Source organism: Bos taurus, chromosome 1 (genome assembly GCF_002263795.3).
Source record: "Bos taurus isolate L1 Dominette 01449 registration number 42190680 breed Hereford chromosome 1, ARS-UCD2.0, whole genome shotgun sequence".
Taxonomy (NCBI): domain Eukaryota; kingdom Metazoa; phylum Chordata; class Mammalia; order Artiodactyla; family Bovidae; genus Bos; species Bos taurus.
The window spans coordinates 63880429-63897221 of NC_037328.1; the positions used below are offsets into that span (position 1 = coordinate 63880429).

Sequence of the window (16793 nt, forward strand, 5' to 3'; positions counted from 1 at the left end):
AATCTGAAAACAAATCATACCAAGAAAACACAGTGGGCAGTGAGTTTACAAAATCTTATAATTATTTTGGAAGTTCTGCCAATGTGACTAACTGTCCATTTGGGAGACCACCTGGTTTTGCATAAAAACATCCTCTTTCATGAAAATGCACAAAGAACAGCTGGGAAACACTATCAGTGACATAAGTCAGAGTTACGACATGTCCAGCCACACCCCTCCAAAGCTTTCATCACTACCTCCTTGACTAAAACCCATTGTTTTTTAAAAGCTCACAAGCTTTTCACTTTTAATCAACAGCAGCACTACGAAAATGTCTATATACATCATGTGACCCAGTCCAGATACATTTTAGACACTGGTGGCTCGGTGATAAAGAATTCACATGACAACACAAGAGATGTGGGTTCAATCCCTGAGTCAGGAAGACCCCTGGAGAAGGAAATGACAAGCCACTCCAGCACTCTTGCCTGGGGAATCCCATGGACAGCGGAGCATGGTGAGCCACAGTCCATGGGGTCACAAAGAATTGGACACAACTCGGGGACTAAATAACAACAAATGCCTGGCTTAGACCAAGAGCAGTCATTATCCGATAAAAGCAGAGAAAGGTCCTAAAAATCAAGTTAAAGGATCAGGATACAGTGATTGTGGTAAAATGTTTTTTCATAAGTCTGTTCACAGCTGACCCTCTCCTGGCATATATAATACCTATCTATGCTACAAAGGATTTAAGAAAATAAAGATGTATGTACACAGCCTGAGCTAAAGTGAACAGAAATTAATTTTAAAATATAATTCTTTATATTTGAAACCACTTTTTATAATCTTTCTACAACACATGAAGATGGTTTTAATTCCTAGAATAGGTATCACCAAAAAGTCTTATTAAATTGATAGGGGGAGAGGGCATGCTAAGTCAAAAAAACTATTTTAGGAAAAGCTTTATAAATATGTTAACATCAGTCATATGCTTTCTCCAGGTTATTTTATTGCCGATACTCTCAATACTTGGGAGCCAAGTTAAAGAACCATGAGGACACAGAGCTGGAAAAGAAGAGATCACCTAACCACCTAATCCCTCATTTTGCAAAAGCAAGCAGGCCTGGAGAGCTAGCAGTTTGATGGGTCCCAGGTCACACCTCCACCGGTCTTGCTCCCTGACTTGAACTGGGGTTTAGCAATCCTTCTGACTAACTGCCACTAACCAAGCATTTTCATTTTCTACTTGCCAGGCACCACGCTACACAGTTTAGAGATGTGTCATTTCATTTAATTTAGTGCTTCCCAACACACTGAGAAGGTTATTTCCACTTTACAAGATGATCAAGCCCAAGCTCAGGACATCGTAACATTCCCAAAGTCACAGAACAAATAAGTGACAAGTCAAGAATTCAGATCTGAGCTGTCTCACTCTACAAACCCATAAACTTTTACGTGATGCTAAACATGTACAACCAAAAAACTTCACTTTGGGCGACCTAGACTATAAAAATTTCTCCACAAATTTATAGGTTATATGTCCAAAGATGTCTGCTACGTAGTTAATATAAGAAAAATAAGAAACAACAGTAATATACAATAATGGAGAAACAGCTAAATAAATTATACATGCTGTGAAATACCAAGTAATCACTAAGGATAATGTAATAGATGTGGTAAGATACCATGTAATAGATGTGGTAAGCTACCCATATTAAATTGTTATGTTTTAAAAATAAGTTACAGAAGAGTATTATGGCATTATTTACAAAAAAAAAATGCATACGCATGCAGGCTTTGTTTGTGGTTCAAGAAAGGCCTGGAACAATGCACAGTAAAAGCAGAGAATTCAGTGGGTGGAGGTGGGTTTGAGTCAATTCTTAAACATTTCTGCACTCTTTGAATTTTTACGGCTAAGATATGCTACTTTTATAATTTAAAAATTTATACAAAAATAAAGAATTTTACAGTATTTATTTTTTAAAATGCATACATACTCCATTTAATGCCATCCCCCATAACATAGAAAAATTGTACAGCTATTTGTGTCTACAACTTTTTTCAAAAAAAAAAAAAATACTAACATCTCATTACACTATACCAGCATTTCAAGACTAGTCCATAGATCCATGGGGGTCTCCAAGATCCTGTCAGAAAGTCCAAGAGGTACAAGCTTTTTTCTTAATACTGGTAAAGTATTATCTGCCTTTTTGCCCGAGTTGACATTTGTACTTATGGTGCAGAAGCAGTGGTGGGTGAAACTGTTGGCGCCTTGGCATAAGTCAAGGCACTGTCACGAAACTGTGGGAGAAGGCTGCAGTCATCACCATCACGCACTCATGGTTAAAAAAGGAAATCCAGTTTTTTTTAGATGTCTTTGTGAAGCAACAACAGCAGTTTCATTGCATCCTGACCTTTTCTAGTATTCTGTGTAACCAAATGGGCAGCATGAAATAGGAATCCCATATGCGGTTACAGAGTCAAGTGGGGTCCTAAGGAGAAGCGCTGGGCCAGCAGTTAGAGCCCAAGGCTAACTCAACCATCCGCTTTTCCCCAGATTAGCCCTTGTACTTGAGGGAACAACTCACAGACTAATCAGTCAGACTTGGGAATCTGGATGACATTTCCTCAAAACCAAACAAAGCAAGACTCTCATTTTGAGGGAAGTAACCAACAACTATCTGTTGCCAGTGATAAAACTGGAATAAATATTAAAATTTTGGAAAGCTTGTATCTGCCACTGTGAACTTTAACAGTTTCCCAACACTGAAAGGCTGTGCTGGTGAGCTCAATGGTGGTATTAAATGTGATTATCTTTTTACATTTTATAAAATGCAATACATGTCAACATCTGTAAGATCTGCATCAGTGAATCAATATTTTTCAAACAAACAATGAATAATGTTACAAAAAGAACCACACATGAGTATAAGATCCATTTAAAGTGCAATGTTTAAAATCTATTAAAGTGGACTTTAATGGAATAAGAAATGTTTACTGATATGGTTTCAGAATCTTCACTGCAACCAGTCTTTAAGATGTATGTGTGCTCAGCTGCTAAGTCGTGTCTGACTCTCTGCAACCCCATGGACTGTAGCCCATCAGGCTTCTCTGTCCATGGAATTTTCCAGGCAAGAAAACTGGAGTGGGTTGCCATTTCCTCCTCCAGGAGATCTTCTTAAGTCAGGGATCAAACCCTGTCTCTTGTGTCTCCCGCATTGGCACGTGGGTTCTTTACCAGTGAGCCACCTGGGAAGCCCAATCTTTTAGATACTACCTCTTAAAGTGTTTTGGTGGAATATCAAAGAATAAACAAAATTATCTGAAAATGCTATCAACATACTCCTTCCTTTTCCAAATACATAGTTGTAAGAGGCCAGATATTCTTCATGTAGTTCAACCAAACCAATACATCATAATAAATTGAATACAAAAGCAGATGGGAGAATCTAGCTGTCTTCCAGTGAGCCTGACATTTCTAAACAATGCCACTCTTCTAGCTAATATTTTTTGGCTTGAGAAAAACCCATATGTGTCACAAAAATGTATTATGTCAACATATAATGAATATATTACTGTTATTTTTAATTGATTAGTACATATTTTTTAATTTTCTCACTTTTGGCTTCTAATATGGTAAATTTGTGGGCTTCCCGGGTGGTGCTGGTAGTAAACAAGCCTGCCAATGCAGGAGACACAAGAGATGTGGGTTCAATCCCTGGGTTGGGAAGATCCCCTGAGTAGGAAATGGCAACCCATTCCAGTATTCTTGCCTGGAAAACCATGGACAGAGGAGCCTGGCGGGCTAGAGTCCACGGGGGTCACAAAGAGACAGAGCCCACTGAGCAACTAAGCACAGCACATGGTCAATACTGACAGATACAAGCCACATAAACAAAAGCACTTCTGGCCCTCAATAATCTTTAAGGTCCCAATAATCTTTAACACCAAAAAGTCTGAGAATCTTTGTAGTGTACTGTTAACACATTTTTCATGTGTTCTTCATACTGTCTTAAGTCTTGGCCAACAAGTACAAGTACAGCAATCTGTATTTATACACGCACAATACACATAAGTTAACTGTACTATAAACTTTCTTAGCCAATGAAAACATCAAATGCTAGCTAGCCTGATTTGAATATGTTCTGCAACAAGTGCTGTTCACTACACTTCAGCCTTTTCATTTGCCACGAATTTTGTGTTCTGGCAAATGTTCTTGACCAATGAGGGCTGACAGAAGTTGTATAGCTGACAGTGATGTGCCTGGTCCAAAGAAACAAAGATTAGTATAATGATACTTAAAACTGATGATACTTAAATTTAAATGATGATAACATCACGACATTTGCAAGCACATTGCTGAGGATGCAGTTATGATTAGAAAACAACTTTGGACATTTTGAGAGATATAAACATCACTGCAGACTGAAAGGATGGTACCTAAAGGAATGGATCACAGCAGGAAAGAAACTGTGGCTTGAAGTACACAGACTTCAGGGGAAGGGAAGGGAATGAGAGGGAAGGACAACTAGCAAGCTCCACCAGGAGGAGGTTATAATGCCTCCCATGTGAGGCTGGCTGAGTAATGCTCCTATTTCCTAAAAAGCTTCTGCAGTACTGTATGCACATGACATGGGGAAGGGGAGAGAGGGCTTAGACCATGCATGTGCATGCTCAGGCACTCAGTCATGTCCAACTCTTTGAGACCCCATGGACTGTAGCCTACCATGCTCCTCTGTCCGTAGGATTTTCCAGGCAAAAATACTCAAGTGGGTTGCCATTTCCTCCTCCAGGGAATCCTCCCCACTGTGGGATCAAACACACCTCTCCCAAGTTGGCAGCCAGATTCTTTACCACTGCGCCACCTGGGAAGCTTAGACCATATGAGATGTTAATTAATTATCTCCATTCTTGGGAGACTAGTTCCAACATACAGGCCTTCAGGACTAAGAACACCAGTGATATAAATGGGAAACTTCAAGGTTCTAAATGGATTTCCAAAAGTCCAACATCACTCTTCAGTACATGGAGCAAAATCTTTAGAAATTCCTTAGGGGGGGGAAAAAAGTCTTGAGATGGACAACTTTAAAGTTTTAGGATTAAAGGGAAGCTAAGAAGCAACTTTAAAAGGTCTATAAATACAGCATTTCTACATAAACTTCTAAAGTCACAGAATTTGAAAAGACTGTGAAAATAGAACTCTTTCACCTCTATTTCACAAAACATACAGCAAGGTTTAAAGATCAGCTGAAGCTGACAATCAAACCAAATCCCTGAGGAAAATTTTAAAGAAATTATCTTTTTAACAGAAAAAAAAGGATGCTTTTCAGGCACCCCAAGCACAGGGGAGTACCACCTGCTTTAGTAACCACTCATTCATTCAGTCACAGTTATTTACTGAGCACTTACTCTATGCCAGGCATGGTACTGTCTTTTAGGGAAAATGTATATACATACATATACACACACACACACAATTATATGATAAAGTTAACCTCAATGGAACAAGGGGAAACTGTAGAACCAGGTCCACACTCTCATAGAAGCCCACCAATTCTAGCTTCTAAGGTGATTTCTGGGTCTGCCTGGTTGGCTACAGGGGTTTTATTTGTTGATATCAATCCTGGTATAGGTAAAACAGAATAACCTGAAGTAACTACAATATCCAGTAGCTATATTTATTTACTTAAGAAGAATCTGACGCTACTAACAGAACATTACATTCTTCAAAATGGAAGAAGATGGGAAGGAAAGAGAGAAAAGAAACAACATTAATGAGAAAACAAGTGTAAACATTGCTTAAGCTTCCACTGATGTGATCTTCAACAGACTTTGGTGGAATTTTAAATTTCTTTTCATTTAAAAAATTTTGGATTAATGAGTCTTCTAATAAATCACAGCAAGATCCTCTACGATCCACTTCCTAGAGTAGCAGAAATAAAAACAAAAATAAACAAATGAGATTTAATTAAACTTAAAAGCTTTTGCATAATGAAGGAAACTATAGGCAAAGTGAAAGACAACCCTCAGAATGGAAGAAAATAATAGCAAATGAAAGAACTGTCAAAATTAATCTCCAAAATATACAAGCAGCTCATGAAGCTCAATACCAGAAAAACAAACGACCCAATCAAAAAGTGGGCAAAAGACCTAAACAACATTTCTCCAAAGACCTATAGATGGCTAATAAACACATGAAAAGATGCTCAACAATGTTCATTATTAGAGAAATGCAAATCAAAACAACTATGAGGTATCATCTCACACCAGTCAGAATGGCCATCATCAAAAAGCCTACAAACAATAAATGTTGGAGAGGGTGTGGAAAAAAGGGAACCCTCTTATACTGTTGGTAGGAATGCAAACTGCTACAACCACTATGGAGAACAGTAGGGAGATTCCTTTAAAAACTAGGAATAAAACTACCATATAGCCCAACAACCCCATAGTGGGCATATACCCTGAGGAAACCATAATTGAAAAAGACAAATGTACCCCAATGTTCATTGCAGCACTGTTTATAATAGCTAGAACATGGAAGCAACCTGGATGTCCAATAGCAGATGAATGGATAAGAAAGTTGTGGTACATATACACAACAGAATATTATTCACCTATAAAAAGGAAAGCAGTCAGTTCTGAGTCAGTTCTAATGAGGTGGATGAATCTAGACCCTCTTATACAGAGTGAAGTAAGTCAGAAAGAGAAAGGCAAATACCGTATAATAACGCATATATATGGAATCGAGAAAGATAATACCAATGATCCTCTATGAAGGGCAGTGAAGGAGACAGACACAGAGAACAGACTTTCTTTATGTCTTTCAGTGGGAGGAGGAGAGGGTGGGATGATTTGAGAGGGCAGCACTGAAACATACACATTACCATACGTGAAACAGACAGCCACTGCGCATCTCATGTGTGACACCTGGTACCAGAGCAGGCGCTCTGTGACAGCCTGGAGGGATGGGGTGGGGAGGGCAGGGGGAGGGGGATTCAGCAGAGAGGGGCACATGTACACCTATGGCCGATTCATGCTGATGTACGGCAGAAGCCATCACAATATTGTAAAGTAATTACCCTCTAATTAAAATATAAAAACTAAATTAAAAAAAAGAAGAAAGAATGGCCCAGAAGTGGCACCATTAGACTTACATTCACAATGTCAGATTGCATTATTATTACATAGTGTGATCCTCCATGAAAAAAGTTATTAATTTCCAACAAACCTACTATACTTTAACCATCATCCCAACCCTAAATCCTGACCCACTATCTTTCTCAGCCGCTAATGTTAACCTAGTGAAGGACAGGGAAGCCTGGCGTGCTGCAGTCCACGGGGTCGCAAAGAGTCAGACATGACTTAGCTACTGAAAAACAACAACAATGTTAACCTAATTCTCTGAAGATTCTCGCAAAGACCTTTCTGTGATACAAGAGTTTCCTGAACTCAGCACTTCTGAGACCTCAACTTCTTCACAGGAGGCAATGCTCTTCTAAATAATTGCGCGTCTCATCTGTCGGTTTGTTACCTCTCTCAAGATGAAAATGCTAAACGAAGAGAAACCAGGAAGCATGCTACTTCTAAGAATGTTTTATTGACTAGACTTCTTGTTCACACTGGTAAATTGCATTAGTTTAATCTTGTTCTACAAAAACAAAAAATTAATGATATTTATGAAAACGTGATCTCCCTATAACACATCAGTGAGGCAGAACCACACCCTATATCATTCTACATAGGACCTAATAATGATAACCAGGAACAGATATCAGATCAATGACTGAGTCTATGATTTATGAAATTAGGAAACAGATTTTTCTTTCTTTGACTTCACATTTCTACAATTTTAAAACCATCACAGATGGAAACTATTACTACAGTCCTTGTTACATGGTAGGAAACCAGGCACTGAGGAAATCAATTACCCAAACTGGAATGGGAAGAAATCCTTCCAGTTTAGTAAGATCAGCTTAACTAATAAGTAAACTAATTAACTTTCCACTTTTAAGACCAAAATCAGCTCAAATCGGATGGCATGTTGAATACCACCCAAGAACTGACAACCTCTCTTAAACTAGCTTCTCTCCAAGTACAATCAAGGGAGGATTTCAGAGCCTCCAGATGTTCTGAAGCTGCTCTCAAAACACAGGGTTAGATGTGTAAGTACCAGGGAGTCCTCATCGAACAAGGGAGGAGGAAATTGAGGGACCATGTTCAGCTGAGGTCATCAGACTACCAGAAAAGTCAGTAATCCCTCAAACTGCCCAAAATATAAACTGATATCACAGGTGTAGATCACGGACTCAGAATCCCTCTTCTAAATAAACCAGTTACAGATGAGAATTTTAGGGGAACGCCACAATTTTCCCAACTTCACTTCCAGAATGGTGTTCTGTATAACTCAGAGCAGCTAAAGAATCTTGTGCACCAGCACACCACCTTGTTTGACACCAAATCACATGGCTTAAGTATGAAGATTCAAATGAGACTTTTCATTATAAATGCTTCCACTATCAAAGTGTGAAAACACATTTGAAAACGTGCCACATACTGTTGCTGGGGGGAAGAAGTCTTTACCCGTTGCATCACTACCTTGGGTCTGACAACAGTTCTAAGCATAACATTTTTGAAGCGCTTGCTGATTTAATATGTAAACTGCTTCCTGAGTAGTCTGTGTTGAATATTGAATTTAATTTCTCTAAAATTTTCACCCAGTGGCTGTCACCTTTCATGTAGGTCAAACTACAAAATTTTTACTAAAAAGTGAATCCTTCCCAAAAGTTCCATAATTAAAGTTAAAGCTAGGTAGTGGAAGTTCACAGTAAATGTTTCATAATGCTAACACTCAGGCTCATAATTCTTCTCATTTTCATTTCATGTTGTCTTTTATGTATTTTCTCCAGATTCTGGAAGGTTACCTGCTGTTTTAAGGAACCACAAGTAATACAAGAAACACTTTAGATATACCTAACCCACTGGTACTCCTTTCCTAATTTGGAACCAGTCTGTTGCTCCATGTCCAGTTCTAACTGTTGCTTCTTGACCTGCATACAGATTTCTCAGGAGGCAGGTCACGTGGTCTGGTTCCAAATCAGGAAAGGAGTACATCAAGGCTGTATATTGTCACCCTGTTTATTTAACTTATATGCAGAGCACATTATGAGAAATGCTGGACTGGATGAAGCACAAGCTGGAATCAAGATTGTCTGGAGAAATATCAATAACCTCGTATACGCAGATGATACCACACTTAAAGCAGAAAGAGAAGAACTAAAGAGCCTCTTGATGAAAGTTAAAGAGGAGAGTGAAAAAGTTGGCTTAAAACTCAACATTCAGAAAACTAAGATCATGGCATCTGGTCCCATCAGTTCAGTTCAGTCGCTCAGTCGTGTCCGACTCTGTGACCCCATGGACCACAGCACTCCAGGCCTCCCAGTCCATCACCAACTCCCAGAGTTTACCCAAACTCATGTCCATTAAGTCGGTGATGCCATCCAACCATCTCATCCTCTGTTGTCCCCTTCTCCTCCTGCCCTCAATCTTTCCCAACATCAGGGTCTTTTCAAATGAGTCAGCTATTCACATCAGGTGGCCAAAGTATTGGAGTTTCAGCTTCAACATCAGTCCTTCCAGTGAACATCCAGGACTGATCTGCTTTAGGATGGACTGGTTGGATCTCCTTGCAGTCCAAGGGACTCTCAAGAGTCTTCTCCAACACCACAGTTCAAAAGCATCAATTCTTCGGTGCTCAGCTTTCTTTACAGTCCAACTCTCACATCCATACATGACTACTGGAAAAACCATGGCATTGCCAGTCCCATCGCTTCATGGCAAATAGATGGAGAAAGAGTGGAAACAGTGACTGACTCTATTTTGGGGGGCTCCTAAATCACTGCAGATGGTGACTGCAGCCATGAAATTAAAAGACACTTGCTCCTTGGAAGAAAAGTTATGACCAACCTAGACAGCATATTAAAAAGCAGAGACATTACTTTGCCAACAAAAGTCCATTTAGTCAAAGCTATGGTTTTTCCAGTAGTCATGTATGGATGTGAGAGTTGGCCTATAAAGAACACTGAGTCCCGAAGAATTGATGCTTTTGAACTGTGGTGTCGGAGAAGACTCTTGAGAGTCCCTTGAACTGCAAGGAGATCCAACCAGACCATCCTAAAGGAGATCAGTCCTAACTATTCATTTGAAGGACTGATGCTGAATATGCCCCTGCACTTTCCACTTCATATCCTACAGCCAGGCTGTTCCTTTGGCTTAGAAAACCAAACACTCCCATCTCAGCCAATTCAAACTCTACTCAAAGTCCAGATCAAAAGACTTTTCCATGAAGTCTCCCTTGATATCACTACCACCAATAACAAATGACACTCATATATGTATTCCTTGTATCATAACTCACTTGTGCATGCTTGCAGCTTGTCTGAAAACTGCAAACTCCTTACAGGAGGTGGACAACGTATTTTTTACAGAAAGTGGACAAATTCATATATCTTTGTCTCCCACCACCATCCTGCCCCACCCAAGTGCCCAGAGTGGAGGCTCAGTAAACACTCATCGAACAAATGAACACAGTTTTTTGAGGGTGACAAGTGCCTCTACAAAACAGATTATCACAAAGGCTGAAATGTCCTTGGAAGTCTTTAAAAACATCCCAGTATATTTAGGAATAGTTCTGCTGAAGGAAAAGAAACACATCAGATGACCTTGTAAGGCTGATTCTGCAAATTTCACCAACTCTTTTAAAAAGTACTGCCTAATAATTCAAAACTCAACCATACACAAACACTATTTACCAGAAGAGGGTGGCATTTATTATAACAGATGAAGGCTAACAATGTATTTTTTACCAAAAAAGTCAGCTGTTCTTACGGTAATATTTAAAACAGTTTCAGTTGTGTCCGAGGGATTATTTAAAAGTTCACTTACTCTATCTTATTTCACGCTTAAAAAAGTAGGACAGAGAAAAATACTGGCTCTCTCAAAGTAGTGACCAAAGTTAATTGGGAAGCACATGTTTATATAAAGCACATACAAATGTCATTTTGTACATCATCACCAAATATATACCTATTGAGGTCCTGAAAAGTTATCTGTAATTTTGAACATTTCCTTCTCTCACTCCTATGGAAAAGATATGCAAGTTTTGTATTTCTTCCTTCCCTTAAACTCAATCTGTACAAATTTAAGTCAGCTAAAATTAAGTTACTTCAAGATCTATGGGTACATTAACAGTTCAAATAAGGTTATAAAATTATGGGAAACATACCACTATCTTCAAAAAGAAACAGCATTAACCACAAAACTCCATAAACCAGTTATCCTGCTTTTTAAATAAAAGCCTTCAGAATAAATCTCAGTAAATCTCAACAATGAATTAAATGGAACAGAAAACTTGATTCCACAGGACAGGAAATTCAAACACACACACACACACACAAAGTCACTTGTATAAAATGAAAACAGGGTCTCAACACGACAGCTAGTCATAGAACGTAAAATTTAAGAAGATTAAGTAGAAATCAAAATTTAAATGGATATTTTTTAGAAGACAGTTAACAAGAAAATCAAACACGTTTATTTCTTTTGTTCTAATATGGCTATGTTCTATGTATTTTTGTAAGTCGACTTAAATTCCTTGGGGAAGAACCTCGACCATTAAAAAATAAATTGTTTTCAAATCTAGTGTACGTACTGTAGAGTTTTTGTGTATGTGTGTGTTTTTAATAAAGATCACATTTTTAGTCATAACCTGCACATGCTCTTTAAAGATTTGGTGAAAACTGCAACTTAAAAGTGTTCCAGATTATTTTAAAAACATTTCCAGTGTTCTGCAGCCGCCTCGTAACGGAAACGATTCTAAATCCCGTTTCTCCCCGGACCCAGAAAGTAAGGGAGTTCGTTATCTAAAGGGGGCAAAGACCGCGGTCACGGTCGGAGTCCGGTTCAGGACCAGCGGTAACCGGGCGGGGGGCGCAGTCACCTCTCGGATCCTAACACCTGAGCCGGAGCCGTGCGGGGAGCTGGCAGAGGGCTCCGCGTGGGAGCGCGAGCCTAGCCGACAGTCACGAATATGGCCCCGAGAAAGTTGGGTTCCCAGGACCAGCCCCGGCGAGACAGCCTTTCCGGGCCTGCCGGCCCCGCCTGGCCCCACCGGGAGGGGAGAGGATGGGAGGGCCACTCACCGTGCAGAGAGAAGAGCAGCAGAGGCGCCAGAGGGGAGCCCCGACAAGTCATCCCGGGGCCGCGGGGAGCGCGCCCGCCGCCCGCCCGGCTCCTCGTCGCAGCAGCCGAGGCGCGGGCCGGGCTCTCGGCGCTCTTGGGGCAGCCGGAACCTCCCAGACTAGCCTCCTGGCCGCAGTCCGCCCGGCGGGGCTGGGACGGTGGGACCTGCAGACGAGACAAGCGCGGCTCCCGCGCCGCCCGGCTCCGCAGAGGCTGAGCTGCGCGCAGGTGCGTCCCGGGCTCGCCGGCCTCGCCCCGCGGCGCCACGGCCACCTCGCACTGCCCCAGGACCCGCCGGCCCCTCGCGCCGCCTGGGGACAGCCACTCCCCCCCAACTCTCGCCCGGCTACTCGGGCGGCAGCCCGGCTGCGGCTCGGCTCCGCGCCGCCCACTCGCCCCTCTCGGTCTCCAGGGCAACCGCGGCTCCGGCGCGACGCCTGGCGGCCCACACGCGGAGCGGGCGCCGCGCGCAGCTGGCGCGGCTCTGGCCACCTGTGAGCTGAAACGCCCGCTCTCCGCACGCCTCCGCGAGCGCCCGGAGACCGAAGGCGGGCGTCCTCCTCGCAGGCAGCCAGGGCCCCTCTCCTACTCGGATCCACTCCCCGGACCCGTAATGAAAGTCCTGAACCCCAGAGAGCTCGACGAGGCACTTCACCACAGCCTGGGTCCCAACCTCCAAGACTCTTTTTAGATTTCTGTTTAGCTCTTTCACTTTCTCCCAGTCCTTTCTTTTGTAGCCTAAATAGTCCAAAAAAAAAAAAACCTGACCCTGGCAAAGGTAAGAGTCGATGAAGTTTGTCCTATACTTTTATTTTTCTAACTACCCCTTTCTTCCTTCAAAGGAGCGTAGGGGCTGTACACCGTGGAAGACTTAGATCAACTTAACAGTATTTAAAATTCTTGTTTTAAACCTTTTTGCTTTCTTAAACTAATTTCAAGTATTTGTTGAGTAGTAAAACTAGAAAATTTTATTTTCATGTTAACTAGAGATGTTTTTGTTGTGGTAGTTGATTACTTTGGTTGGGTTTCTATTTTTTTGTTTCTTGTTGTTTTGGTTGTGTGGGAAAAGAGACCTTCATGGCATCTGAAATTATTTTACTTAAATATCTACCTACATCTTTCCTTATAAAACCTTATCTTCATTTCTCTAACAATGAGGTTGTTGCTCTCTTTCTTAAAGCCCATAGTCCCATTCTACTTAAGTCTCCCACTCAAGCCTTCTAGATTTGAGGACATACATACCGCCCTCTGTAATGTCAGCCTGTCCTTGTTAATTTCTACAGCAGCATAGATTAGAATTCTTGGAGCCATTCAGAAATTCTGAGCCCCCATCTGGCAGATGCAGTCCTCCCAGGGCAACTCAGAAACAAAAATAGGATGCACAGAAGAAAGACAAAAAGAGAAAAAAAAATACCTATACATGTGGACAAAGATTGGGAGACATACATAAAAATTAAAATAGTATCAAGATGGTGGAATTAGGGATGCATTTTTTCTTTTCTGAAAATGTTGCTATTACAATTTCAAATTTAAAAAAGAACCATATTAAGAAATACCAATCACTTTTAATAAGAATACCCTGAAAAGATAGTTTGTTTATGAATTTTAAATCCCTCAATTTTGCTATTTCCAGTTTGCTAGAATCCATGACTAGATCTCTAATGGCAAGAAATGAATGACCGTGTAGACTTTTTTATATTAACAGAAATCTAATATTTTAAATATTTTATCACTTGGTTCATTCTTTTAAACTCCTCAGTAAGGACTAGATTTCTTTTTAATCTGTCCAGTTCAGTTCCTGACTTTGTCTTGTACATATTCCTACATTCTAACCCAGCCCCAAGTAGAGTATAAGAGTCAGTAATATAAGGAGAAGAGCAAGGTGTTACTTGGGGCAGAACTTTGCTTCATTATAATCCTACATTTAAATACAGAGATAGAATACTTATTCTATAATTAAATAATCTAGTAATTGAGGCTGAAAAGCCTTGATAAAGCAAGTTACCTGATATGATACACTGTTTTAGCAATTCAGTTCAGTAAATATTTACTGAGTACACTGTGTAAGGCACTGGGTGGAAGGCTGAACACAAAATATATGACCCTTACCCTTACAAGGCTTCCAGTTGCACTTGGGATACATCTACAGTGTCATGAATCAGCACAGAAAGAGAGCTGTCCTGCCTCTTTGTCACCACAGTGTACTTCTGCCTTCCCCAACAGGAGCTAGTGTGTTACTGAGAGGATAGAGAGCTCACAGTTCAGTGGAACAGTCCTTCTAACTGAAAAAGAAGCATGGCTTCTGAAGGGAGACTGGGACTGATCAAATTTCAGGAGGCAATCTGGCTGCCCAGAAGCATGGGGGCAGATGGTAGATGGTGGACTCGAAGCAGATCGGAGTACTGGAAACTCCAAGTGCTGCACACAGAGGCGTTCAAAAGGACACTCTCACGGGAAACAAAGAGGAAAAAATGTGCTATTTAATTCACAGAGCTTATACTCCTGGCATGTGCTCTGAGTAAAATTTTTATTAGTAATGAGTTTTACCAACTCTTTATCCTAGTCTGCTTTATAACCACAGTAGGATTTAAATCTCTTAATTATTCTGAGTGCTAAAGCAACAGACAGCATCTTTCATTTGTATAATACTTTATAAATTTCAAAGGGCTTACACATATATTGTCTGATTTGATCTTCACGGCAACCCCAGGGAGTATGTAAGGCAAGTAGTATTATCCCTTCTTCACTCAACTAAGACACTAAGTCTCCAAAAGATCAATGGACACCAATGGGCAGAGCCGGAACCAACCCAAAAGTTTTCAACCACACCACAGAGTCTTTCTTTTATCTCTTTATGGACCAACATGTAAAGAAATTTATATCCACCATAATGTCTTAAAGCTATTTGTGGGGAACGCTGCTGCTGCCTCCCCAACATTCCTCCCACTGCCACCACCACCCACCAGCACAGGAATAGCTGTTAAACTTGAATAAGACAAGTGCCACCCTCACCTCTGGAGGAACTAGGGTGGTTCTATCTGACCAAGGAAGAAATGCAGAGAGAAACAACTGGGGCAAGGGACTCTGTTATAGTGAATATTAATCTTGGATCAAAACCACTGATGACCTAGTCTTCCCTGGTGGTCTTCTTACAGTGGTTAGGACTTTGCCTTCAAATGCAGGGAGTATAGGTTCAATCCCTGGTTGGGGAGCTAAGATGTCAGGTGCCTCATGACCAAAAGACCAAAACATAAAACAACAGAAGCAATGTTGTAACGAATTCAATAAAGACCTTAAAAATGGTCCACATTAAAAAAAAAAATCTTAGAAAAAAAACACTGATGACCTTCAAATACAGTCAACCTGTCAATATTTAAATAGGAGTTGCTGCTGCTGCTAAGTCCATTCAGTCGTGTCCGACTCTATGCGACCCCATAGACAGCGGCCCACCAGGCTCCCCGGTCCCTGGGATTCTCCAGGCAAGAACACTGGAGTGGGTTGCCATTTTCTTCTCCAACGCATGAAAGTGAAAAGTGAAAGTGAAGTCGCTCAGTCGTGTCCAACCCTTAGCGACCCCATGGACTGCAGCCTACCAGGCTCCTCCATCCATGGGATTTTCCAGGCAAATAGGAGTTATCCAAATTCAAATTTTAGTCCTACACCAGTTTTTCTCCTCCACCCATCAAAATACGAGATCATCTCTTTCCACAGTCAGTTACTCTGCATTCAAGAAGAGAAAATTAAATTTATGATTAGTTTAGGAAAAACATAATTAGGAAAGAAAATCTATGGAGGGAATTATAAGGCTTTACAAAGCTAAATATAAATTATTTTAATTAGCTATTTTAAATTATTAATACCACCTATCCCTCTCCATTCATGGATGTAATTAAAGGTTAATTTATGTTTTGAGAATGTCTATGGAATATTTTATAAGAATATCATTCATAAAGTTAGAAAATTTCTTTTTGATCCTTGTTTGAGCCAGTAACTCATTCTGTAACTATTTTAACCTCACTGCTTATAACCATATATAGTCTAAAAGCAGAGTCTGGTCCTTTTTTTTTCCAATTTGTATTGGCGTATAGTTTATTTACAATGTTGTAATAATAACATGTATTAATACAATGTTGTATTAATAAACATTGTAAAATACAATGTTTCAAAAAAAATTTTTTTAAAATTAAATAAATACAATGTTTCTGCTATACAGCAAAGTGAATCAGTTTTATATATATATATATCTCCACTCTTTTTTAGATTCTTTTCCCATATAGGCCATTACAGAGTATTGAGTAGAGTTCCCTGTGCTATACAGTAGGTCCTTATTTGTTACCTATTTTAAATACAGTAGTGCGTATATGTCATTCCCAATCTCCCAGTTTATCCCCCCTCCCTACTTTCCCCCTGGCAACCATAAGTTTGTTTCTACATCTGTGATTCTTATTTCTATTTTGTAAATAAGTTCATTTGTACATTTTTTTAGATTCCACATACAAGTGAAGCACTTCTCTGGTAGCCCAGCTGGTAAAGAGTCTGCCTGCAATTCAGGAGACCCTGGTTCGATTCCTGGGTTG

General features: G+C 40.4%; 1 protein-coding gene across 2 annotated transcripts in view; it reads right to left on the minus strand.

Moving 5' to 3' along the window:
- Positions 1 to 12549, minus strand: part of IGSF11 (immunoglobulin superfamily member 11) — a 145612-nt gene extending 133063 nt beyond the window's left edge. The window contains exon 1 of one of the 2 annotated variants that reach the window (XM_024991210.2): positions 12177 to 12549. In XM_024991210.2, coding sequence (XP_024846978.1) covers positions 12177 to 12228 — 52 coding nt within the window. In that variant the 5' untranslated portion in view covers positions 12229 to 12549. 2 annotated transcript variants of the gene reach the window in all.
- Between the last annotated feature and the right edge of the window lie 4244 nt (positions 12550 to 16793).